General features: G+C 37.3%; 1 protein-coding gene across 2 annotated transcripts in view; it reads right to left on the reverse strand.

Annotated features, from left to right (window-relative positions):
* Positions 1-297: 297 nt before the first annotated feature.
* Positions 298-26,633, reverse strand: part of ldb2a (LIM domain binding 2a) — a 58,293-nt gene continuing 31,957 nt past the window's right edge. Inside the window, exons 3-9 of one of the 2 annotated variants that reach the window (XM_057350019.1) lie at positions 17,419-17,591; positions 13,974-14,096; positions 12,137-12,220; positions 9,985-10,108; positions 8,310-8,363; positions 7,677-7,810; positions 298-2,104 (exon numbers count right to left, since the gene is read on the reverse strand). In XM_057350019.1, the coding sequence (XP_057206002.1) occupies positions 1,874-2,104; positions 7,677-7,810; positions 8,310-8,363; positions 9,985-10,108; positions 12,137-12,220; positions 13,974-14,096; positions 17,419-17,591 (923 nt within the window). In that variant the 3' untranslated portion in view covers positions 298-1,873. Of the gene's footprint in view, positions 2,105-7,670; positions 7,811-8,309; positions 8,364-9,984; positions 10,109-12,136; positions 12,221-13,973; positions 14,097-17,418; positions 17,592-26,633 lie in introns of both variants that reach the window. The other variant, XM_057350018.1, reaches the window with a different exon arrangement.

Raw genomic sequence — 26,633 nt, forward strand, 5'->3', positions numbered from 1 at the left:
AATAACAATATTAAGCACATTATGTTCAGTTGGCAAAGCGTGATTCTTTTGAACACAGGATGGCGCTATTTATACGTTTTTGATTCTTTACATGCACATGCGTACATATGGCTACAAAGCATTGGATTACCAAAACTAAGCATTTATTTGAATGTAGGGTGAATAAAAATAAATTCGGACACTTTCTGACATTCATCTCAGGTAAAATCTGTCCCGATTAGCCTAAATTCACGATACTATATCTCTATATAGTGAATATGACATTGGACAATGGAAAAAATTAGGCAACGGTTCTGTAAGCACAATTTATTGGCACACAAAATGGCAAAGCATACATACAAGACTTTGGATATGACACAAATGAACACCTCTGCTAAATATATTACAAAATGCGCAGAGTTCCAATAATACAAGCTTCATACAGCGGGTGGCTGAGATTGTGTCTCTCTTCATTTAGGTCATTTAGTTGATTTTGGAAATATCTCAAGACTCTGAGATAATATTCAGCAAACATATTTTGTAATGATGAAGTACAGAAACATGAAGAAATTGATCAATTAAAAAACATATTTGGCTGTTTGTCAAAAGCATCATTACAATCATCCTCTCCGTAAAGCACAATGAAACTTTTAAAGGGATTTACGGCCAGTCCAAAGCATTAATACACCAGGTTCCCCATATATAAAAACAAGAGGGATTTTCAAAATAATGAACAGACAGGTGATGAAACTGGCCGACCACATAACATTAGCATCTTTTTACTTAATCATATTTAAAAAGGCCATTTTCATGTACATGTTAAATGCAGCATGAAGCTAGAAATAATGCATGTTATTTAAACTTAAACAAGTAAAAAAAGCTATATTAGTGGTTTGATTTTAATGTAATCCATTTTCTCATTTCATAGTATGATGTTCATTCCTGAGCATGAAATCCATTATTTTGGGGGAAATATAAACATGTCAAACCACAGGTCAATCAAAACAGGTGCAGCTTAAATCGAGGTCTAAAAATGTAAATAACATCAAATGGACTGCTTTTTTCCCTTAAGTCATATAACCCTGGTTAACATTTTAGCGATTTCAAAATGTCATGCAGAAACATTATATTCCAGTATGAAAATAAATCATTAGAGAGAGAGGCAAAAAAAGATTTGGACAAATATGCTTGTCGTACAGTATGTGCCTTTCAACTCCTAATCTCTCTGGTACAGTACAAGAACACACTAACCACAAATTAATAAAATAACAGATTGTCTTGAAATAAAACATGAATACTTGGATAAAAGTACAATATGTAAATGGAAACGACCAATTTTTCTTTTACGCAGGTCTTTGATAATACAGTCTGTTGTGTTGAAGGAACTCATGGAGGTTCGCTTTTAATTGAAAGCAGAGGAAAAAGACAATAGCCAAACGAATTTCCAATAAAAATGCAAATGTTCAGAGATTGGTCTCAGTGGATGCCTTTGCAGTTCCGGTCTCCAGCGAGAAGACAATGAGCATGACCATCTCTTCAGCGATTGGCTGTGGTTACCACCAGGAGTCACTATGCAGATGTGTGCTGAGCTGCGAGACAGACGGTAGCTTTAACATCGATTACTGGGCTAAAGTTGTCCCAGATTCAGCTCTCTGGAAATTCAGCCTTACTAAAGTCAGGTTCATCCAAGTCACATTTCATCCTAACTAGATGATCAAAAGAATCCAGTGGGCAAATATTGCGGCCAAAATTTGGTCAGTTCACCCAGAATATGAAGCAGAATCGTCAGTTTCTGACCATGAGATGGGTTTTTACATCATCGGGGGTAAAAAGTGAGGTCAGATAGAGAAAGCGCCGCCCTGGTGGATTAACGGAGCATCGCTTCTGTTGTCTCTTACTGAGATGGCTGAGAGGCCGTGCTCTCTGGCTTGCTGTCCTGCCCTGTGGGCGGCTTGCTGTTCCAGGGGCTGTTGTTGCCGAGCGCCGGCGAGCTCGTGAAGTCGTCGTCATCGTCGAGACCGTTGGTGGCGTCGTATTGTGTGTTTTCTAGCCGTGTGATCAGGCGCTCATCCTCATCGCCAAACTCTCCGCCCATCAGAGTGGGCTCACCTACTACCATCACATCCTGTTAATAAACAAATACAGTCACAAAGTTAAAAAACAACAATATACAAATGTAACCCAAGTTTAATACTTATGAAGAAATGTTGGGTTTTTGATTGGTGAAAAAAATTGGCAGAGTAAGAAAAACAACCTGTGAGAGAAACTAGATGAAGGAATTATTGTGGAGCAGCCAGACCCAGACAAATATCAGTCGATACTAATCATGTTGGACAACATTAAAAGAAATGGGCTGTCTGATATCAAATCAAAGCATGTGTGCTTGTGTGAAAGAGAGAGAGTCTAAAGGCATGGACATAATAAAATGGTTGGATTACATAATTTTGTTTAAAAACTAGATATTTACATTTTCAAAAATATTCACATACCTCCCAGCTCTATAGACCGTTTCATAGGACGTGCTAGTGTCTAATAATATAACTATCTACATTTAATTTAATTTATGTTAATATTAATTTGTATTATTATTTTATTGTTGTACGTTCATTTTATTAAATAAACAATTTGTTGAATGGGTCCTGTAGTTTGGTCACATTTAAAGAAACCGTATGGTACATCTAGTGGTCGAGCTTGGTATCGCAGTCTAAATTCAAAATATTGACGAGTTTAGCCAAGTAACGGTTCTTCTCGCTTTCTTTTGCTTGTTTTCAGAAATAATCTACAGGCACTCTATTGATTGTGAATGTGTACCGGAAGTTAACTGCAGCCCATGAACGCACGCGTGCGCAATAACGTTTGTTTAAGTTGTCACTTTGAAACCGTCTATACATCACTTCCATTGAGATGAATGGGAATGTTAATGAATAACAGTGTATTACTCTTTGTAAAAGTAAGAGTAATGTCTTAGCAAGCACCAGTAGCCTACAAATATTTAAACCACAATGTAAAAGTTATAAGAGCGGTCTAATCCTTCAAGAAGCACAAGTAGGCTATACTTTATTCTCTCTCTCTCTCTTTCTAGTTGCATTCTCAAGTTCAACAGATCCGTTAAATTGAGCACACGCATCGGTGACCACATGTTGTCAGGCTACAGCATGGGAACCATTTATCTGTCGCACTCTCTATCAACCGTACTACAGGGAAGAGCTTCTGTATGACATCTCAGATGTTGTGTGTCTCTCCTACATCCCTTAGAGATCTTCATGTCACAGATCCTACCTTTTTACTGACTGTATACCACTGTTTATTGTAGAACAACCTTGGCATCATAGGTCACAGTCATATGCACTTCCCACTGATAATCCTAGCATTCACAAGGGATGTGTCTGGTGAGTTTACTTTCACCACAATCATTTAAGTGCAGACTGGTTTCAATACAGAAGTTTGTCACACGTTGATTTAAATGTCTTATATACATACAGTAGAAGGTGATGTCCAATTTTGGACAATTGATGTCTTTGCTATTTTAAGATGCATTGAAAAATTTGTATGCAGGTTATATTGGAGCTGTAAACAGCTTTGAGAAAAAATTGCGAAAAAATTTGGCTTGGTCATGGCTATTGTCAAAGGCTTGGCAAAAAATAGTACATTTGTTGAGACAAGGCCACAAAATACTACCACAAATGATCAACACATATTAAGAACATACAAAACTGCCTTTACAAAGCAAAAATATTAAGAATACACTGGAAAATATAATGCAATATATATTTTCCATAAATTGGAGCCAAATGCTTATATTTTTCAAAATATGAAAAGCAGCAATTTTTAATGTCTCATTCAATACGCTTTTTATATTGCAAAAGGTATGCTTTATTTTATTGAGCTTTTTGTTTTTCTATCCACTTTTTGTATATTCAAATATAAATATATATTTTTTGAATACTCTGTATAAAACCCATATTCCCTGATATGATGTCATTTGTCTTTTTGCCAACTAATTCTGACCAATAAATACTTTTGTCCATTTTGTACCATACACCATTTCAATGGTTTAATCTGACCTGATGGGGAATTAAAAGCAAATATTGTACAAATATGCCCCTCTGTTCATCACTTGGTCACAAATGTATTAGGATAAACTATATCATAAATGCTACCATAATATACTGTAATACATTCAGTTTAATTTACAAACTACTTTAATGTTAAAAAATGTATTTTTTTTGTCAACTAGCAAATGCAAATGATCTAAAGTCCACTCTTCCCTTAATACTCAAGGTTTGAATATAGGGAGTAAAAACTGATCCTAGACCAGCAGTTACAAGCATTCTATTCCAGACGTGTGGTCAAAGTGAAAGGCTAAACTTTCTCTAGCTGGTCTGTGTGGATCCTCCTCAAGCAACCTGCTGTTAAAGTTCTCCAGCCCTACACTGTCGGACCTGCACCTATTCATAAATCATCTCTCTATTCAGCTCTTTGCCCGTTCTGTTTATTTGAGCAGTGACTCCCGTGTCATGTGTCTGGCTGAGACCCCAGAGTCACTGTTAGTCCCCCACCCCTCCGCTTTTTAATTACTCCCATTCATTAAGGTGGGCTTTTTGACTAAATAACAATATCCGCACACTGATTTGTCAATTTGCATAGCTAATTAAGTCATTAGCTGAAACATTAGCAAGTGAGAAAAAAGGTCAGCGCTTGCCAACGAGCCTTGAATCTGCCATCTGTTTATGAACGGCAACTGTCGCCCTGGAGTCCGGGTGAGAAAACAGGTTCCAGGATCACGCACACACTCACACATCCTACAGGTTTCCATCTGAAGGAAAGCTCTAATTGCTATCACATGGAAAGGCCTGTGGCAAAATCCACAACCAGCCGTCCAAAACAAAACAAACAGGCTACCTTCCGTCCCCAAAGACTGAACCAAAATCAGCTCTTGATCCTCAGCATTTATCTGAGTTCTAAGAGCAAAACACTTTAAGCTGACACAGTAAGTTAAGTAAGGGCTCACTTATTTAAGACCAGTGAAACACATCAAGACCATAATAATAAAAGCATCTGCGATAAATGCATGTAAATATGCAGCGCTATACATGCAATACTAAGCAACTAATGTAAGCAACATTTCATAAAAATCTACAGAATGAAACGTCTCAAATCATAATTACAGCCCAAAAACATGACCACAAGGGGGCACTGTTGTAATATTGTTGAAAACTAGTCTCCCCCATCACCCCCCCAGTGGTCACATGACCGGCTCATTGTGATTGGGCTCACGTAGGCGGCCGATCAGGCAGCAGCGACGACTGCACAGACAAAGCCAAGTGGCCACACTACATATGTAACCAGCATGTTCCTCTCCACAACGCATGGCAACATTGCTTACAATGTGGAGTGAAATTAAAATAGTGACACACACACATACTTGTAAGACTACACACATGCACGCACACACACACTGGATCTATATGATAATGAGCGCTGGCACAGAGCCAGTTGCTCACACCAACAATTTCTGCATGTGTAAGTGTGTCTAGTGTCCTCCAAGTGATGGAGGCTGGTTAGATACGACCACAACAAAATATATGTAATTAAAGGTACATCTAGGGACACTGCTACACTTATGTGTAGTGGGAATAATAATGATATGGCAACAACAGCAAAAACAAAAAACATACTTTAAGAAAATTCTTTTGAGGAATTTCTTATAGCTGTGCCTGTTAAGCCAATTAAAAGAAGTGTTAGCTATTACCATAAATTTAAATTTTAATTGTGTAAATATTGTGAAAATATGTTTCGTCTCCATTCTGCACACTTTATTTGTTAGAATTAAATAGGATTATTACATACGGTATAAACATCCAGTACGTGCATATAAATTGGCTATGCATTGGCCATTCTAATCTCTGGATTGGTGATGACCAATCAGTTGTCACTTAAGCAAGATTAGATTTTAAATCATAATGAGTATAAAACTGTGAAAATATAAAAACATTTTGACTACTATTAATTGTTAGTACTTATCTTATTTGTAGATTATGTCACTATTCATGTCTTTTTTGTTTCTTTTAAGCACATCAAGGAAAAATATTGGGCCCCATTTACAAGCAGAACATACTTCTTTGTAAACAGTTTTTACAATGTTTTTTTACATAATTAAATGGAATTAAGCCGTATCAGTGGGGATATGTAAAACAAAAAAGGTTGAGAAACACTGATGGGCTACAAAAATGTATACAAACATAAAATATAATACATATAAACTGTAGCCGTCAGTGCATGTAGACAAACAGCTCTGAATTCAACTGCAGACTGCTTTGGAACACAACGGTGTCTCTCATTTCTAATCTCCTCTATGGCATTCATGTATCTGATTGTCCCTGAACTCCAGGGGAAAAGTCAAGCACTACAAATCCCATCATCCATCTGCAAACAAATTTACCGCTTCACAATACTACTCCCCAAAAACAGCTTCAGCGCTCGCGAGCTGTGTGCTTGACCCCGTAGCGTGTGAGCTGGGGGCTGAATACATCCACAGCCTGAGAGATGCCTAGAGCGGAAGCCCGGGGGATAAAGAGGCACTCGGGGATAAATGCTTCTGAATTGGGGTTAAACACTGTAAGTGAGTAATATAGGCATCGAAAATGAGTGCTAAGGAGTCTCTGCGATGGTGTTGAGGGTGTATGTATTTTGGCATTGAATTGAAATTGAATGTGATTTACAGGCATGGAAAAACTGACATTAATACAACATGTCATAACAGCAACGGGTTTTGACCGCCATAATGTAAGGTTGAGTAAATAATGTCAGAATTGTTTTTTGGGGGGGTAAACTACTTCTTTAGCATCTTCTAAAAATATGAAAATAGTGCTACACTATAAACCAGAAATAACAGCAGCATGTAAAATGAGACCCCAGTCATGAGGGTCTTTTTTTATTTATTGAGATTTAGACATCATTAGGGTGAATAAATAAGCTTTCTATTAATGTATGGTCTGTTAGGATAGGACAATATTTGGCTGAGATACAACTATTTGAAAATCTGGATTTTGCTGCATCCACTCACAAAAAGAAAGTTTTTATATCCTAATGATTTCTGGCATAAAACAAAAATGGATAATTTTGACCCATACAATATTGTTGGCTAATGCTGTAAATATACCCATGTTACTTAAGACTGGTTTTGTGGTCCAGGGTCACATATATGTTCTGACAGCATAATCATTTCCTTATGATGGCAGTTTGAACAAGATTGTCTAAACGTTGTAGATTTAAAGTCCCCGTGAACCGGAAGTTGCGATCGTTTTTACTTTCGTATTTTGACATCAAAATAGTGGGCGTGGCTTTCGCCTTTCTCTGCGATTTGATTGGATGTATAAAACAGCCGTTGCATTTTGAAATGCAGACTGACAGTTGAAGGGGAGGAGTTAACGGATGCTCTGCCCAAGCCGTCAAACATACGTCATTAAAGATGGATAGTCATTACAAGACGGCAGTGCATTTTCAGATTTTAACTGAAGTTTATGAGGCCACACGAATTTTAAAAAGACACCGACCCACATTGATAAACTATTTACAATAAACGCTGCAATATTTCATGAGAAAAATAGGTATTGTAATTTTTTATTTCACTGGGACTTTAAAGACTATGGATGCATGTGTGTGTGTAAAGAAGAAGATTTGATGCTTACAGGTACCTGGCTGGTCAGACTGAAGTTGTTGGCAGGGCTGCGTTTCTTGCCACCAGCACTGTTGCCTAGGCTACTGTTAGACGCACTGCTGGCCGAGTTCTTTCTTTTTCTTCTCTTGGTTGTGGTCTGTCGAGTGGGCTCTGTTCTCCACCAAACACACACAACGTAGGTATTAATAAAAGTTGTAAGCACACACATCCACGCTCACAAACAAAGGCACACATGCCACAATGTGAAACAGCACATACAGACGATGCACGCAGAGGACGACCGACTTTTGTTTTGAACACATGCGCAAACATATTAGCAGCCACACTGACAAGACAAACAAATAAACCATGCTTTATTTTAAGAGGTTGAATAAAACAGCATTCAAACATCTCCCGAGACATGCAGTAGTAAGAAATAGGCCCTGCTTTCATTTGCATAAACGCTCAACAGTGCACACTGCGGTATCAGCAGTCAGCCATGCATACAGGCTCATATCAATAAATGCTGTTAATACTTCAACACTTGTTTTCTAATGCATATTTTATCATTAAATCATAAGTTTCATAAGTTAGAAAGACGTATATGCTTTCCTTTAGACACACAAGGCGGTTTTGTTATGAAGAAGGATTCAGAAGATGAGAAGAGTACCTTTTTTGTGATTTGAGGGGAAGATTTCCGTTTTGAAGTTCTGTGGATGTCCAGCTGAAATCATATACAAAGTTTTATTTTTTAGAGAATTCAGTATTTATGATAAAGAGATGTAGAATGTCTAAGACCAGAACACTATTAAAACGGTGAAAAAAGCAGTTTTTATATAAGCACATATTTTTATTTAGGATGAGATTTATAAATTGTATGTATGCGGACATGTTCAATTTAGAAGAAAATCATCTAGCTGACTGTTCTGTAAAGATATTAAATAGGGTATATATATATATATATATATATATCATTGTATTAAACTACTTAATATCAGTGTAACTATCAAAATATTCATACATTGTTACTATCATTACTGTAAATTAAAAAACATCACATGCAATGCTTAAACCTGAAAAACATTTTCTGTTCTTACCAACAACATCCAGGGAGAGACATTCCACTTAAAGTCATATACTTTAAAAATAAACTCTATGGGACGTGTGCAGTGTTTTGGCCATCTGTAGAAAGTCTTATTTTTGCATGTTTATGAGAGCAAGTGTAACAATGACGTACTAAGACGCCTGCATGTCCACACATACACATAAAGGAGAAAAAGTTATCGGAGTTTAAAAGCAAAACCTACTTTCCTTCCTGTTCTGAACACAAATGCTCTCCAGTTTTCAAAAGAATGGGAGGAAAAAGGGAAGAGAAGCTAATAAGGAAACGACAATTGCAAAAGATCCACTTCGATACGGATTGTGAAAAGGCCAGTGCTGACGACTAACAAGTGGACATGGGGTCGTACAGGGTTTCACGCACTGGGAGAGGATGGAGGATGTTTTCAGTATACTGTGTCATTGTTTAAATCATACCATATATGCGAAGACATTGTTATTGATTTTGAATTGACCTCCCATGAGACATGAAAAGGTCTAACATGACATCAAACACTGAAGATATCCTTTGATCTAACCTCAAAATTATGTCAACTGCTACAGTAAATTCGGTGCAGTTAAGAGATTGTAGAGAATGTGTCAAAAAGAGGATGTTGATTTTTTTAAATTTGACAAAGAACATCGGGTTTCTTTTTTATAGATAGTGGCCTAAAAGAGGATTTGAACACTTAAGCCATTCTTTAATATGTATGAATTTCATTACATAGAAAACACAATAAAAATGCTAGAGCTTTTCTGATCTAACCCCATTTCTTTTGTTAAACAGACTGTTCTAGTTGAAAGTTTTTAAATGTTGTTTAATTTAAACAGTATATCCATTGTTTTAAACTAGAACTAAAACAGCATGTCTCTTTGCTATCTAAATTTAATATATATATATATATATATATATATATATTATAAACACAATAACATACATGCACATAATTTATAAAAATATAAAAATGAATAAACGTTTATTTATAATTTCAATTATTAGTAGATTACTAGACATTTCTTAAAAATATATACATGTACTGTATGTGTATGTTATTGTGTTTATAAATACAAAATTAATATGCACAGTACACCGACATAAACTTTTATTCTGGATGCGATTAATCGGGATTAATTGTTTTACAGCCTTAATAAGAACTATTTTCCTTCAGGTCCATCAATCAGGTTCAATGCACACATCCATAAATATTTGAACAAAACATCACATAGTAAGGTAAACTTGAGGTTACCTGGAGGGGCCACCATTCTTTGCCACTTCTGGAACAAACATGTCTTCAAACAGTCTCTTGGGCTGAGGTTGTACGTCTTGTGTCGAGACATTAACTCTTGCATTGGTTCCAGGATGACACACAACTAAAAAAACACACACATGCATCTGAACAAGCAAGTTCAAGACTGAACGAAACAGAGCACTAGTTACTATCAAGCAGACAAATGTAAGTCAATATAGTCACTGTAAATATTTTTCTTTATCCCCTTTATGTTTGTCTATAGGTTTTGCAAATAAGTGACAGTTCCCCCAAAAATGAAAATTACTTACCCTATTGTCATTTCAAACCTTTATGACTTTCTTTCTTCTGCAGAGCACAAAAGAAGATATCTTGAAGAATGTTGGTAACCGAACAGCATAGGACCCCATTCACTACTATTGTATGGACACAAAAGCAATGCAAGTGAATGGGGGCCAGTTAACAACATTCTTCAAAATATCTTCTTTTGTGCTCTATGAAAGAAAGAAAGTCATACAGGTTTGAAATGACAAGAGGGTGAGTAAATGATGACAGAATTTTCATTTTCGGGTGAACTATCACTTTAACCAATGAAAAGTATTAAAACAAATGAATCCTGATATTCGCACGGAAAAACAAACACAGATCATTTCCCACTGACAGAATTGTATCCAAACACTGTTGTGTCCTCTCACTTCCATAGGTCCAGAGAAACAATCTCTGGATCACGGCCCACAAAGCAGCGCTATTTCTAGCCTGAATGTTAGGAAACCTAAAGCTTCCTCACCCATCTCGCCAGACAGCGGCCTTATTGCGTCCGAGCACAGGAAACATCCATGTGTGGATCTTTAGATAAACCCGATGAGACAAACGGTGGCTTTTCAGTCAACGCTAATGAGTCACTTTAAAATGTTTTTTTTTTACAGCAGGCAAAAATGAGTATCGTGAGAAATCACCCCAACGGGAGGAAAATGATCTTGTTTACAGGATTTACAGTCTGCGAACGTCGGTCAAAAAATTATGAATTATTTCCTCAGAGACCAATGAGAATTTTTTTTTAAACAAGGGAAAATGCCATGGCAATACATGACAAATGACACGTGTGCCATACAGTTAGAAAAGCAGCCGATATAACACCATGAATCTTTTTAACTTCCTTATCCAAAAGGTCTCTCTTCTCAAGGAAGGCTGATCATGGGCAGTGAAGTATGCAGTGTACACTTCTCCTGTCCTGTCCAGTCCTGTCGAACAGTGTTAAAAATGCCTGCGGATTTGGCTGAGGGCACACAGACCGGCTGTAACAAGAGCTGCGCCTAATCCAAATTTAATTCACAGCTCAGCTTAGACTGCGCTGCTGCGTTTTAACTCTGCGCTCATAAGCCAGGCTGTGCGTTTATTGTGTTGAATAGCAACGGAGAAAAAAACGCACACAGCGGAGAAAAACGTCTGTTTTGAAAACCTTGAAAGGGCCTTTTTTCCCCCGTTTCCCCCAACAGTGTTGGCTGAGCCCGGGCGCGATACGGAGACCCACAACGCTGCGCCTCATTCGGGAATGCTCATCAATGTTATGCTAATTTTCTCTATCCAATTCATTTTCTTTTTCTCTCTTGTTCTCCCATTTGCAAAAACGGAGCTGTCACTCACGCTGAAACTATTAGAATAAACAAAGCCGGCTAATACATTCTCTGCAGCGGCGTTCAGTTAAGGATACACAATTATACACACACATTTGTTTTCATGGCAGGGACTTTCCATTGACTCTAATTGTTTTTTATGCAGAGCTAATGATATTTTCTAATCCCACCCCTAATTTTAAACCTCACAGAAACCAGGGTTTTCATTCAGACATTATTAAACGATTTTCCTCATGGGGACTGTAGGCTGTTGAATCCAGAATGCATGTGGTTTTAGGTTTTCCCCTATGCCAAACCTTACACCCATAACACATAATTAGTCAAAATAAAACATGGTATATACGTTTTATAGAGTAATCATTCAGGACTATGGTATACATGGTATCCAAAAGAACCATAGCTCTTTAGACTATAGACTAACAGTGTACCATAATATTACCACAGTGTTTCTTTAAGGAGAACTGTGGACACACTATATTTCAACTGTTCAACACACTTTCTATTTATGTCCTACTTACCCTGAGGTAGTTAAGCGTGAAGTTGGTCAAACCCATACGGGTGATGTTCTTTGAAAGCTGTTCCAGGACTTGAGGGTCTTGTGCCTGCAAATGGACAAATAAAAGGGACCCCAAATAAACACACAGCAATAAGTTAACAATCACGTCTGTTAACTGCTAATCTGAATATTGAGAATGGGTTGGGGGGCTATGGTTTCCCCTTTTTGTATACTTGGACAGTTTCCAGAAGCGATTACTCTGAATGACAGTGACTACTTTCAAATACATTTCTGATTTAAGTTTTATGCAGTAAATCTGGAGTGTGCACCAACTGTTGATAATATTGACTGACTAAATTTGAAATGAAAATTCGTGGTGGATGAGACTGGTCTGTCAGTCTCATCACAGCCTCTCCACAGCTGACAAATGCTAAAACCACTCTAAAACCAGCAAGCCAGCTTGGCCAAGCTAAAAGACAAACTGACCACCTTTGTTTAGGTTTGGCTATTTTGGTTAAACCATCAACTAGATTCATCAAACTAAATGGCATCAAATGTCACGAGCACTAAGCAAATACTGTACGATCATGAAGCTTCTGCCTTTTGACTGATCAGGAAATGAAAAATATTCAAGTACAACACAGTTAAAATGTGGTTTCTCCGGTAACCTCAAATTCTCATTAATCCTGATCAGATGAGTTTTACTTGAATTCTGCGCAGCTTTACCCTCGTGGACGAGAACGAGGCGATCAAACCCACAGCAGCAACTTTTCTACATGCCTGTTTGCCCTGTCAAAAATCTTTCAAAGCTCTTTCTCCCTTGTTCCGCCCCCCACCCCTTCTCTCTCTCCATCTTCTGCAGAATACGGTCTATACCCAAAGGGCCCAATTTAAGAGCATGTGAATTTCACATGAACACAGAGTTGCTGTGAACAAACTTTCGAAAAACTACCCTGAAGTCTACTGCGCTGAGAGTCTTAAAAATGTGATTTTAAGCTCAACACATTGGGCTCAAAAATCCTTCAGTTTTAAAATGCAAAGTTGCTGTCTTCATTTCATTATTGCAGCATACTGTCAGTGTTAAACCCTGTAGATATACTCTCGTTTGACCTCATAATTGTCTCGATTTTATTCAAAGGAGGTTTTCTTTGATGTCCCCAAATAATTTAGTTTGTAAAAACGCTCTGAATTTCTTCATGTTTAAAGAAAATACATATAAAAGGCTGAAGGCACAGACTGCATCAGTGCAACCTGAAATACTGTACATGAGCATGACACGTTCTGCAAGTGAGGTGCAACGGCATCAATGCCTTGTGGGAAATTATTCGGTTGTCAATTCAGGTTTAGTCTGTGGTCACGAACATCAAACCTGGTCTCAATTCGTAACTCTTTTATGAGGTGGCTAATTTGTACGAATTCGTACACTGTGAATCATCCAAAAACACATGGTTATTTGAAAAAAGCATTACAGAAGCCCCTCCCATAATCCCACCCCTAAACCAAACCATCACGGATGCGAAAGCAAATCGTACTAAAACATACAAATAAGATTGTACGAATTCATACAAATTTGCCACTTCGTAAACTAGTTACGAATCCCATCAGATTATGTTGGAACGTCCTATAAACTCATCGGACCTCAAACTAGGGGTGGACGGTGTAACTAATAGCAGCACAAAAGTTGTGGGTTCGATTCCCAGGGAACACATATACTGATCAAATCTATTCATTAAATGCACTTAGATAAAAGCATCTGACAAATGCATAAATGTGAATGTAGCATCATACTGTACCACCCATCCTTGTTTCCAGTATTGCTATAGAAGTGCTTTAGGACAGAGTAATGATATCAAACTCACGTGCATGGCGAGAATGCTTCGTGGGATAAGTTCTCGATACTGTCTGATGTTGAAGTGCCACGTCTTAATCCTCATCAGATCGTCAAAGGCGAACTCCACAATCAACCGCCCCTCTGTACACACCTGAGAATGCACAGACATCAAAATCAATCTCCTCAAACACGGTCAAAGACCCTGATCTCACTCTTCACGGCATTCTGTTTTTTGTGATTTAAGTTTAGTAAAACAAAGTGGTCACAGAATGCATCATCCTAATATAGCAGGGCATTTATATACGGTATGTACATTAAATTCACATATCATGTCCGAGTTTGCTTGTCTTAATGAAAGGTGTTGATGTTGTTTTCCTGAACCAAAGAGCAGCCAAATGGAAATTCTTGAGATGAGCTTACAAACACAAAACAATGAAATGCTGAATAACACAGAGGTCATAAACCGTAACCAATTATCAAAAAAAAAAAAAAATACAGGGTGAGAAAAACATTTTGCCATTTTGCTGAATTTAAAGCTGCGCTTCTCGTAGCCCCCATGTTCTGTTGCTGGGGCAACTGGAGGATGAGGAGGAAGGGTGGGAGAGGGGGGAGCGTCAGCTGATTAGTTGGCATGGCAACGGCGAAGATGTAATCCGCCAGAGCCACTCTAATCAATGCCCTCAGCACAGATGGTCTCTGGAGGATCAACAAGAAAAGAGGCTGGCGGGAAAGCGCAACGTGGTCACATGACCACCCCCACTTGACGCGCTCACACCGTCTCTCCACTACTTCGTCTTCTGTAGGTTTCTGCTCTCTGAATTTCTGTTTTTGTTTGTCTCATGCTCTCTTCATCTCTTTCTCATTGTGGCTTTGTCTTTTTCCCCCTCGTTCGGGTGTATCTCACATTACCGTAACATTCTGAGGACACAGCAAAGTGAAAATGAAAGCATCGCTCTCAGCGTTTCACAACTCTGCCTCTGTGTCTTTTAAGATGACAGTTTCTCCAACTATTGGCACTTTGGGTCCTGTGAACTTTTAGACCCTAAACTTTTTAAAATCCTCTTTACGTCACACTACATTTATTACATTTCTTCAGTAAAAAATAAATTCCAACAGTGGATACACATGCAACATACAGTAGGTTAAAATGCAAACTGACTATGGCTTTGAATACAGAAAGCAGTAAGGATAAGTATAAGGAAGATCTGAGATTTGTTGCTAAAAGAGTAATAGGTCCATTTCTCTCTAATGATAAGTACATAGGCTTTTATGGATTAGAGTGGATTAGTCTATATCAGTGTGCAATCAAGTGTTTGATGGACAAGGTGGAAACATAAAATCTGTTCATAATGTGACATGGTTACTGGTTTAAGTGGTTCAAATGGAATAAAGAAGAATAAAGCCATATACTTAAATAAATAATGGGATAAATGAAAGGGTAAAGACCCTCTTAATATAAATTATACTTTAAACTCTGTTAATCTGATTTACATCAAACTGTTCAGTAATGCTTAAAGCCCCAGTGAAATCAATATGAAAGTTTTTTTTCCTTTTATTAAAAATTAGTTAAATGAACTGATAAGCTCCTACCTACTGACTAAATTCCCATTTAGAAGATATAATGGTTCAAAACTGACAGTCTGGCACATGCGCTCAAAAAAATCTAGAAATTCCATGACATCACGCTACACTTAAACCTCTCGTAAAAGTTCTCGTCCAATCAAATCCGCTTTACAATCCAAAGAGTCCCGTCCCCTTCACTGAGAACTGCGGAAGCGGCGCCTCATATAAGCAACTTTTTCGCACATTTATTACGTCCTTCATGGTGAATGACTCATAATGCACTAGATGGGAGATAGGGGTTGATCCAGACAGTGTAAACAGTAACATTAAAGTCTTAATTTCGCTTTAGTGTCACGTGAGTATCCTCCGGTTCAGAGACACGATAGCACAGATCTGATAATATTCGTCGATCATAAGCGCAAATCTGCTGAGAAAACAAAACGTATCGAACTTGTTTCATGTCTACACAGAATGTTGCATGTTAAGGCTCTATGGAAGAGATCGGACATCGCAGCCTTGATGAGTAAAGGAGAAGACAAACGCCAGTGTCACTCACCAATGTAAATAACAAGCTTCAAATGACACATCACTGGTTAACACTGATCTTCCTATTCTTTTCAATAGACTTTTACACCGCTGTTTTGCCAGGCTGACTGTGCCGTAAACGAAACGGTATTGGTTATTTTAAATTTTTATCTTTAAAAGGGGGCAGGCCACTCGGTATGTCTCGCGCTCTCTGCAGTTTTCAGTTGAGATTACATCCACACATTAGTGTTGTCACGATACCAAATTTTTGACTTCAATACAATACCTAAGAAAAGTATTTCGATACCAATACTAAATTGATACCATGCAAAAAGAACATACAGGAAGTAATTAAATAAAAAATTATGAAACATAAATAAGCCTGACACACATTTCAACCAAAAATGAAAAATCCGTTGTCCTTTACTCATCCTCACGTCATTCCAAACCTGTATGAATTTCTTTCTTCTACAGAACACTAAATACATTTTTTGAAGAAAGTTGATAACAAAACAACACTTGACCTCATTGACTTCCATTGTATGAACACAGAACCACTGAGACATTTGTCAAAATATCTTTTGTGTTTCACTGAAGAAAGTCATGATGTTGAGTAAATGATGGAACAACTTTAATATTTACAATTATTTGTCATTAATCGCTTTTGTGTCCTTGCTTTAGTACATTTCTACAGATTATAATACTTGTATTAACAAAACGTACAGTATTGTTATGAAACACACCTCACAAAGAGCAAGACGTTGCATTGCATTTTGCACTGCATTGTGACAATAAAACTAATGAAAAACTAAAGTACAAGATAATACAGATTGAGCACTGCGTAACAGATTCAAAAAAAGCTTTCACAACAGAGTCCAATGTGGCCTGAAATATTTCACGAGGACTTCTAATGACCTCTCTCAGTAAACACACAATGAATAATGACTGCGATTAAAGTAGTAAATTATTGCACCTGTCATGTTTGTTTGTTCTATTAGGCAGTTAACAGGCTTTATCACACTGAATGTAAGAACTGAAGGAAACAGATAAAGCGTCTCATTCCACTCTGAAGTTACCAAAATATAATGAGGGAAAAGTGCAAGGAGGAGATGTCTCATGTTTTGCTAACAAACAGAGAATCTGATTTCTTCATGTCTGAACTTGCACCTCATTTATTTGTTAGTAGATTTTGTTCTTAATATTTCAATCTCTCTCTCTCTCTCCCCCAAGGTTTCAAGGTCAGTTTTGAGGGTGTTGAAATTTTACCCTAAAATCTCAATGATTCATAATGATGTATCTTCTGATTAGCCGTAATTGTCACACAGCATTGTAACACACAAACACACACTTCATCTCTCTCTCTCTCTCTCTGTCCATCCCATTACCTTGGTGAACATGGGCTTGCCGTGCTGCGTGACCATGGTGCACTGGTCGCAGTCCACGGTGATGCAGGAGTTGTGAAAAGACTCTTTGGAATGTTTCAGGATATAGTAGAGGTCCGACACGCCTCCCTCGAATACCGTGCTGAAGTAACGGGGGATGAGGGTCCGTCCGATCGCTGCGCAGAGAAATGAGAGATTTCATTTACATTCATTGCTTAATGATTTTCTTTAATGCATTCCTTAATGGAACAAAATTTCACAACACCTCTTAATTTCTCTCTGTTTGTCACACTACATTAGCGAGTGTGGCATTAATAAGATGTCGGCTCCCACACTTACTGAAATTTGCAACTCTCAATGGTTGCTGTATATTTCTCACTGAAAGTCACTACATAGTACCAGTGTCTAAAACCCCATATGCGACCTCACGGGTGACATTATATTTGGGCAGTTATAAGGCTACACTTTAATTTCTATGCAGTATGGGAGTCAAAACAGTTTTGGACAATGCAGATGTTTTATTAGATGCATTGTTATAATGCAGCACCATTTGCTATTTTAACGAAAAACAGCAAATCTAAATTAATGTCATAGTGTAAACCGGATTTAAAGGTTTGGCATGAACCTATACTTATTATCAATCCTTTCTCATTTCATTGCTTACTATCTAAAAATGGTATTTGTTTAAACTCACAAATTAACCCTGACAGCACAAATACATCTCGAAGACGTCTATTTGATTCTGCATTTAGGAGCGTTTGCTCATCTGCAATACGTCTCTGAGAAGTTTCCTGACAAATGTCATACAGACATTTAGAAGATGTTTATGATTTAGAAAGTGTGTAAAACTGCCTTTTCTAAGATGTTTATCAAATGTTTTAAGACGTTTTCCAGATCTTCAGATCTTTAGCAGACATCTTACAGACGTACCTATGCTATCTGATAAACCCTGATGGCACACATACATCTCAAAGACGTCTATTTGATGTCTGCATTTACACATGCAAGATGTATTTTTGAGTATTTGCTCATCTGCAGTACGTCTATGGGACGCTTCCTGTCAGACGTCATATAGACATTTAGAAGATATGTGTAAGATGTTTACGATTTAGAATATATGTAAAACTACTTTTTCTAAGATGTTTATCAGATGTTTTTACACAGCAGACGTTTGCCAGATCTCTAGATCTTTAACAGACATACCTGTGCTATCTGGAAAGGTATAGCAGAAATTGCCCACCTAAAATACACAAGTGACCCCTGACGTCAGTCACAAGTTCTGTGATGTTGTCATGAAGCAGTAAAAGATTCTTACTTTACTATTGCAGAAAACTACAACTAAAATATATATATTTACTAACAAGTTAAACAAAAAAGTGGTTTGTCCATGCACCCACTGTGAGACTGTGACAATTGTTTGACAACAAAAATAAAGATTAGCCTAACTGATACAAGGTATGCTAATGTGTTTACACCGTTTACAGTAACCTGCAGAGATATTTTTTCCCTGCAGCTGGAGATAATTATGCAACATTGTTTTTTTTTTGTTTAACAATATAAAACAGCCCTGTCTGGGTATGTGGCCTGGTGTAGACATGCATTTTTTTCTCTGCTTAGATTATGAAATGACCTTGACGAACATCTTGATGCAGTACAACAAACTTTCATTATTTGGGAAACATCACAGAAATGTTAAAATACACCAGAACCACCCAATAAACACCTTAGAGTATAAAACATCACAACGTACATTCAGTTGGACATCTTTGCCCGGAAAAGTACGTCAGACACACCCGCAGAGACAACTTGTGCTTTCGCGAGTGGCTTTGCAGCGTTAACTTATCATTTTAATATTGAAACTGAACGGACGAGCGGCCTTATCCAGCTTAGCGTCTGATTTCAGGCAGAAATAATCCATTTTACAGTCAAACTCTCCTTTGAGAGAAATTATGTTTGTGCCAGTGGCCCTGAGGGAGCGGAGCGGGGGGCGCCGGATGGGGGTGAGCTGAAGAAAGACTGAGAGAGAGAGAAAGAGAACTTCATTTACCAAGCTTCCCTTAAGACAAACGCCACTGGTTTAAAACTGCATGCGCAGAAGGAGAAAATGAAACGCTGCGAACGCCACCCGTTTCTTAAATTGGCTAAGTCTGGCATGACTAAATCAACACGTAAATACTTGGCAGGGAGAGGGAGTGAGATAAATGGGGAGGGGGGGCTATCTTGAGCGTATAAATGAAGATCTCCCTAGTGGTTAAGACACAGAGTGAGCCTACGAGAGGCGACTGTTAATGAGAGAGCGGTGGGGTACAGAGGGACGGCGAAAATAAATATGAAATGCCCGTGAATGAAAGAACGGCGCAGACGTGCGGGCGATAAAATGCTATGGGGAGGTACACGAGAAAGAAAAAGAGAAAGATACAAAATGAAATGCTGACAGGCAGGGTGACAGTGAGAGGTGTCTCGTTGAAGGGAGATGTTGTTACTGAGGCCACACCTGACTGCTCACTAAAGTCCTGGAGCACTGTGGCACATCGGCTCCTGTGCCTAACCACAAAGCATAAAATCACAGACACACACAAAAACACACACATGTGATGACTGCATACATGTAGAAAGTAATTGGGTAGAAGTAACACAATATGGAGATCATTATGTCCATATCAAGGAGGTCTAAAATATCTGGAGAAATCTGTCCATTAGCTTTTGCATTCATCTCAAGGGCAGTTGCTTGGTTGGCACAACCCTGAACCATTTTAACATTCTATGGTGAAACTACAGATCTGCAGAAATCTGCCACCGTGAAGTCATGCTGTGCTTTTTTATTCAATCGTTTCTTACTGCTGAGAAATTATAACACACCATGATTCCAGGACTGATGTCCACTAACAAATATGGGAAAATAGTTCTGCAAGTAGGACTAAACTCCAGCACCTACGGATGAATCTCCAGATAAATGTTGCACATTTATTTCGGGCATTGAGGGACATATTTACCTGTAACTTTTGTTGCCTTGTGCAAGTAATAGCCAGTAATAAAAAATATAAAAACTTCCCTCAGGCCCCTTTTCATGGTCTGTTTAATCTCTATATAGTTGTACGGGTCGGGCACTATTGTGTATTACACTTAAACTCGAGACATTATTGACCGGTTTCACAGACAAGGTTTAAGGTTAATCCCAGACTAAAATTAATGTTTGAGGAGTCTTAAGTGAAAATAACTCACCTTAAAACAACTTAAAGTATGTCAGCGCCATTGTTTTGTCTCAAGATGCACACCAGTAATGCTTTTTTACTAGGGCATTTTTATAAAAGTAGTTTAAATATCCTAATTTCACTAAGGGTTAGTCCGGGCTAAAGATAAACCCTGTCTGTGAAACCGGGCCAATATATTCTACTTTAACAACTTTTTTTTTAAAAGAGCAATTTCTACTTTGAAAATAATTTGCTATAATTGCTAAAATATTCTTAACCCAACAAATGTACCATTTTCTTTTCTCTTAATGTTAATCCCAATTTTAACATTCATTGACATTTATTCTAAAAACGTAACGTAATGCTTTATATAGACGTTTCAGCGCCAACAACATAAACTTACGTTATGTGGCCCAAACTTAAAGGGGGCATGCAACGGTGTTTCATGCATTCTGACTTATTTACAATGTTAAACATGCAGGCTTCTCATGCTTAACATGGTCAACTTGTCAAAAAAAGAGTTGAACATTTGACGTAGTATTTCTGTGCTTGATATACTCCCCCAGCACTCCAACTTGCTTAGGAAAGTTTCGTAACAGGGATCCTATTCCTTTTATTGGGCAATTCTCCCGGAAAAGCATGGAAAGGCGAAGGAAATAGCCTGCCCAGGTGCCAACCGACGAGCGAGACCCGCTTACCATCAAGATTGGCTGCGCTGCCTCAAGATTGGCTGCGCTGTGGGCCTGCAGCTGCAGCTCATTACTCTTGCGATAGTGAATTTTAGGTGTGTCTGTTTGTTCACGGCATTTCAGTGATGGATGTTATATAAACGGTGGATATAACGCTGGATTTTCAGATAATTTGAGACTGATAGATGGAGCGGTCCCAGCGCTAAAAGACGGACATGAACCGTATGCGGTAAGTGAAACTAAGTCAAATGTCTGTGTTTTGTTGGCAATCGGTGCATACATGCATAATGTAAACAACAAGAACTTATAAGATCTTTCTATTAAATAATATCTAATAAATGCAGTCTCCCGGTGGTTCATTTAGCATATTAAGCATTAAGTGAAAGCTTGGCTGAAAAGATGTGTCTTTAATCTAGATTTAAATTTGGATTTGTGTCTGACCCTCGAATAGTATACTACTCCATAGGTACTCAAGATTAATATGAGATTGGCAGAAACTGCATGTGTTATGGCAGCTTTAACTTCCAGTAGACCTCCACAAAGAATCAATAACTGTTAAGTAGTTTTAATGTAATTTAATACAATTACTAAAAAAATTACTAAAAACTTGTAAAACTTTTCTATTCGTGTCAGACAAAAAATGCAAACAAATTTCAAAAACATTTGCAATTTTAAATTAAACCTGTAGAAGAAGCTTTTCAAATTCAACTCTTTTTAAATTTCTCTCTTGAAAATACAATTTGTGACAATACGGCAAATGCTTTCATTTGTCTTTTTGTCTTAGCATGTGCGCCTCTTTTGCGCCTTCTGATGGGACTACAGACTGATTGGCCCATCTACAGAAGCAAGTACTCCAGAGATTGGATTAAGCAGTCACTTGTTTCGGCTAACACGCCGCGCAACATATGCCTCTCAAGTAATGTGTACCCAAACACACAATTTACAAATAATTAACGTCGTGTTAATTAGGCACATTAATTCATGCTGCGTGTAGGCTCCAGGACGGATGCCAACACTCGCAGCCAAAAAGACAAGAGAGGAGTTTAGTTTCAAGTGGCGCAGCAGACGGCAGTAAGCGAGGGGACTCGGAGCTAGTGGACAGGGAGGTTATGCAGAGCGACAGGCATAAAGTAGGTAAATGAAAGAAAGACAGAATGAGTAATAATTTGGTATGCCAAACACGACCGAGAGGTCAGACTCATGAAGGGCACAGACAAGTTATTTGAGGATTTTTCTGAAACAGCATTAAAAAAGAAAAAAGAAAGAAAATTGAAGAAAAAGGACAGGACAAACTATGGACCCATCCGAACCGCAGATGAATTTAAGAATTTGCTCGCATTAATATGTGAGGTGGAATCAGAATTAAACTGGCCACGCCCCACAAGGTGTTCAATTGGATTAGAATTGAAATGATGGAAAGAAAAATGTTGAATTTTATTTAATTAAATGCAGTCACACACACTTAAAGAAAGAAAATGGAATAAAAGAAAGAAAGAAAGAAAGAAAGAAAGAAAGAAAGAAAGAAAGAAAGAAAGAAAGAAAGAAAGAAAGAAAGAAAGAAAGAAAGCTTCCTCACTTTTACTTTTATAAATCTGGACACACAGATTCTGTGCTATAAATCTCAAGAGAAGAAATATTAAGTACAGAGGCGCTCACAGTGGGTGGCTGTGTTTCCCCAGGTGAGGTCCCATTAGAAACAGGTGAGTATTTTTTGACGCAGAAACAGCAGCATTATTAGTGGTTCAGAATTACAGAAAGAAAATATCACACCTACTTATTCAGGTCACACTGTGACTTTCCAAAACTGAATGATCCCACCTCTCATAAACTCTGTTTCCACCAATGCAAATACATTGTTATTTATAAAAAATGCTGTGAGAACTTGTAAAGTCGCAGCAACAAATACGTAAGCGTGCAAAAATGACAAAGGGTGTCAAATCTCTGCGCTACACTGAACTTATCAAACACCACAAATGCGGTTTTACTTATTTGACTTCAATATTGACTGACTGCGAGAGGCATGCGAGATTTTCATTTGGCGCGAGACACTCAGTCAGGGTTCCAAAAAGAATGTGGTAAAAAAGAGAAAAGAACATCTCTCGCCCTGCCCTTCTTTGTCAGTAATTATCTCTCTGGAGACAATTGCTCCATTCCAAAACACAACCCACTCTCTCTCTCTTTCTTTCTCACACAGATTCCCAGTCCAAAATGCAAAAGCAGTGGAAATATTCTCCCATGACTCCATGTCTTAACCTCTTTGGAACAACACTGAGATTTAAAGTGTGAATTATGTATAAATAATGATTAGGTATCAGTTCAAATAGAGATGTGAGAGTACAGAATCTGGACAAGCAAAAAGAATGATTTGTTAAAGAAATGTGTAGTGTAGTTTTGCTATCTAGCTGATAGTTTAATGGTGGCAAATTCAAGTGACTGCATTTTTTCCCAAAATAAAAATAGTGAATAGCAATTATTGTAACCAGAATGCGACTTTTCATTCTGAAAATATTCGTATATGTACTGTTGGCTAAAATCATCTACTACATGAAAGCAAAACAGAACTAGATAAATACAATAAAGTATTTAGACAATTACAGGAAGCAATCCTTAAAAATGTATGAATGCTATACTGTAGCAAACGACAACAAGATATCAAGTGGCTTTTAAGAAATACAGCTCAAGCAAAACATTTCACATAAAAGTTTGATTGGAAAAAAGAAAAACAATGAAATATATGCATTTGTGCACATTTAAACGCATTTCAACGCTGTGTGTAAATCACCTGTGTAAATTTGTGTGACACTGTGAAAGGGCTGAAACGATTCCTCAAGTTACTCGAGTTATTCGAATACAAAAAATCATGGAGGCAATTTTTGTTGCCTCGTTTAATCCATTTAACTACAGTACACACGGAGCACTACGTTTCCCCACGGACCGTTATTACTGACGCACAGCCCACTAAACTCTATACATGTTCAGTGTTGGGCAAGTTACTCTGAAAAAGTAATTAATTACTAGTTACTAATTACATATTCAATAGTGTAATTAGATTACTGTACAAATTACTCTCACCAAAAAGTATTTAATTACTTATTACTAATTACTTTCTATATCCTATATCAACCTTGATTTGTTAAGTAATTCAACGAAAGACATGAAAAGGCTCTTTTCATTCATTCAAATAAAGAATATAAAACTACATAAAGTAGTATTATTAACTGACCAATGTATTACAAATGTGAGAATTATACATTAAAGCACAGATTTTAAAGTTAGACTTTGAATTTTGATGTCCATTCCTTGCACACACAGATATATTACACAAAGTATTTAGTTTAATTACATCAGAAGTAACTGTAATTAAATTACAGAAAAATTAGAGTAATCCCTTACTTTACTTTTTCAAGGGAAAAGTAATTAAATTACAGTAACTAATTACTTAGTAACTAGTTACACCCAACACTGTACATGTTACAGGGCTCTCAAGTCTCACGCATTCACCGTGAGACACAAGCATTTTAGTCTGTTCACACGCTCACAAGTATATCTCATGCTGATAAATAAGTGATAGCTTATTGAAATGGTGAACTGCTATTTTACTGTTTTAGTCTATTTTGCGAGTGAAACTTTCCGGCTGCATTGAGTCCATACTAGATGCGGACTAGTGGATGCCGAATCCTGTTATTTACACATCATCTGGCTGTTCTGCGTGTCTGAGTGAATGAACTGCACAGTTTAACATGCTACACGTTTGACTGTGTCTACGCTTTATAAGGACATGAACTTCATCTCCAGAGTTACTCTGAGAGTTTATTTCACTAACATGTTATTGTTTGAGTGAAGAAACAGACATACTAAAAAATAAGCGACTTCCGACAACCTGCAAAAATAAAAGTCCTGTTAACTCGGTATTTTATGTGGACAAATATATTACTATTTAATAGTAAAGAAAAAATAAACTAAAACTAATTTAGATAAACTAAATGCATCATGCATAAGCTAAAGTTAGTTGTTTACCTTCGAAATTATTCTTTCTATTTTTATTAATGTTTCTTATTTATACATTTGTATTATATTGCATTTTGAATGTAATACGGCAATGTAATGTATTAAATGGGTTAACTTTTCACAGATATTAATGTATGCAATTTCAGCAATACAATTTTAATTTTTTCTAAAAAGGAAACAAATTAGTCGTTCATTTTAAGAGACCTGTCTTTTTTTCTCTTGTATATTTAGTATTGCTCTTTAATAAAGAAAAAGTACTTATTATCAGAATACCCGATTAATCAATGGAAAAATCAGTAGAATACGCGATTACTAAAATAATCGATAGCTGCAGCCCTACACTGTGACTACCGTGTGACCCGACATCACAGGTTTCGTTAAATAAAATTGCAAAAAATAGAAGAAATTTGAACTCATGTGAAAAATTCTATCAACATTTGCATGTAGATGCCACTTGGTTTGATGTTGTGTGCAATGCAGTCATTCATACCCGAGTGTCCAAATACTTTATCAAATTATTATAGACACTAAAAACATATACTTTAAGTCATAAGTTCTTTAGGTGCCAATATAATTCTAGTCCCATCCAATAAGTGAAGAAAATATGTGAGGAAAGAGTTGAAGATGCACCGACAAGAAGGCACACACACAGCACAGTGCCCAGAATATGAAATATTCATCTTTCATAAAACTTTAATTCGATCTCTTTCCCCTCCCTTTCTTCTTCCTTTATCCCAAACTCTCAAACTTTCGTCAAAGTGCATTGATCTCAGATAATCAAATATTTTATGTGCAAAGAAAAAAGATAACATGAACAACATCTACATACTCTATATGGTACATCGTATGCACAGGATTTTTTATGGGGTACTTGGAGATACAAACCCTTGGGTTGGCCTTTCTTCTGGTGGTTGCTTGCAGGCGCAGCCTGCTAATTCAATGTCTTTTGAAACACTATTGAGCTTAAGTATAATTGTGCCTGTGCTTTTTAATAAATATGCTATTGTATAAATACATAAAAAAGGGTACACAGAAAAGCCACAATAATCAACAACAAAGCAAATAATTAAAAGTTCAAAGATTTTTTCATTGTTGAACATTTTTTAAACTATTCTTTTAAACGTAATGAAAAATTCTGTCAATCTAAATGTGGGTTTTGTGAGGCCACAGTGTCTTGTATCAACTGTGCTTTGGTGACTGATTAAAAAACAGATTCAGCAGATATGAAAGACAGAATTGCGCTGTGATTATGATACACCACAGGAGAATATTCCGACTCATCACATCTCATTGATGTGTAGAAAGGGAGAGAGAGAGAGAGGTTGTCTGA

Source organism: Triplophysa rosa, linkage group LG13, assembly GCF_024868665.1.
Source record: "Triplophysa rosa linkage group LG13, Trosa_1v2, whole genome shotgun sequence".
Classification (NCBI taxonomy): Eukaryota; Metazoa; Chordata; class Actinopteri; order Cypriniformes; family Nemacheilidae; genus Triplophysa; species Triplophysa rosa.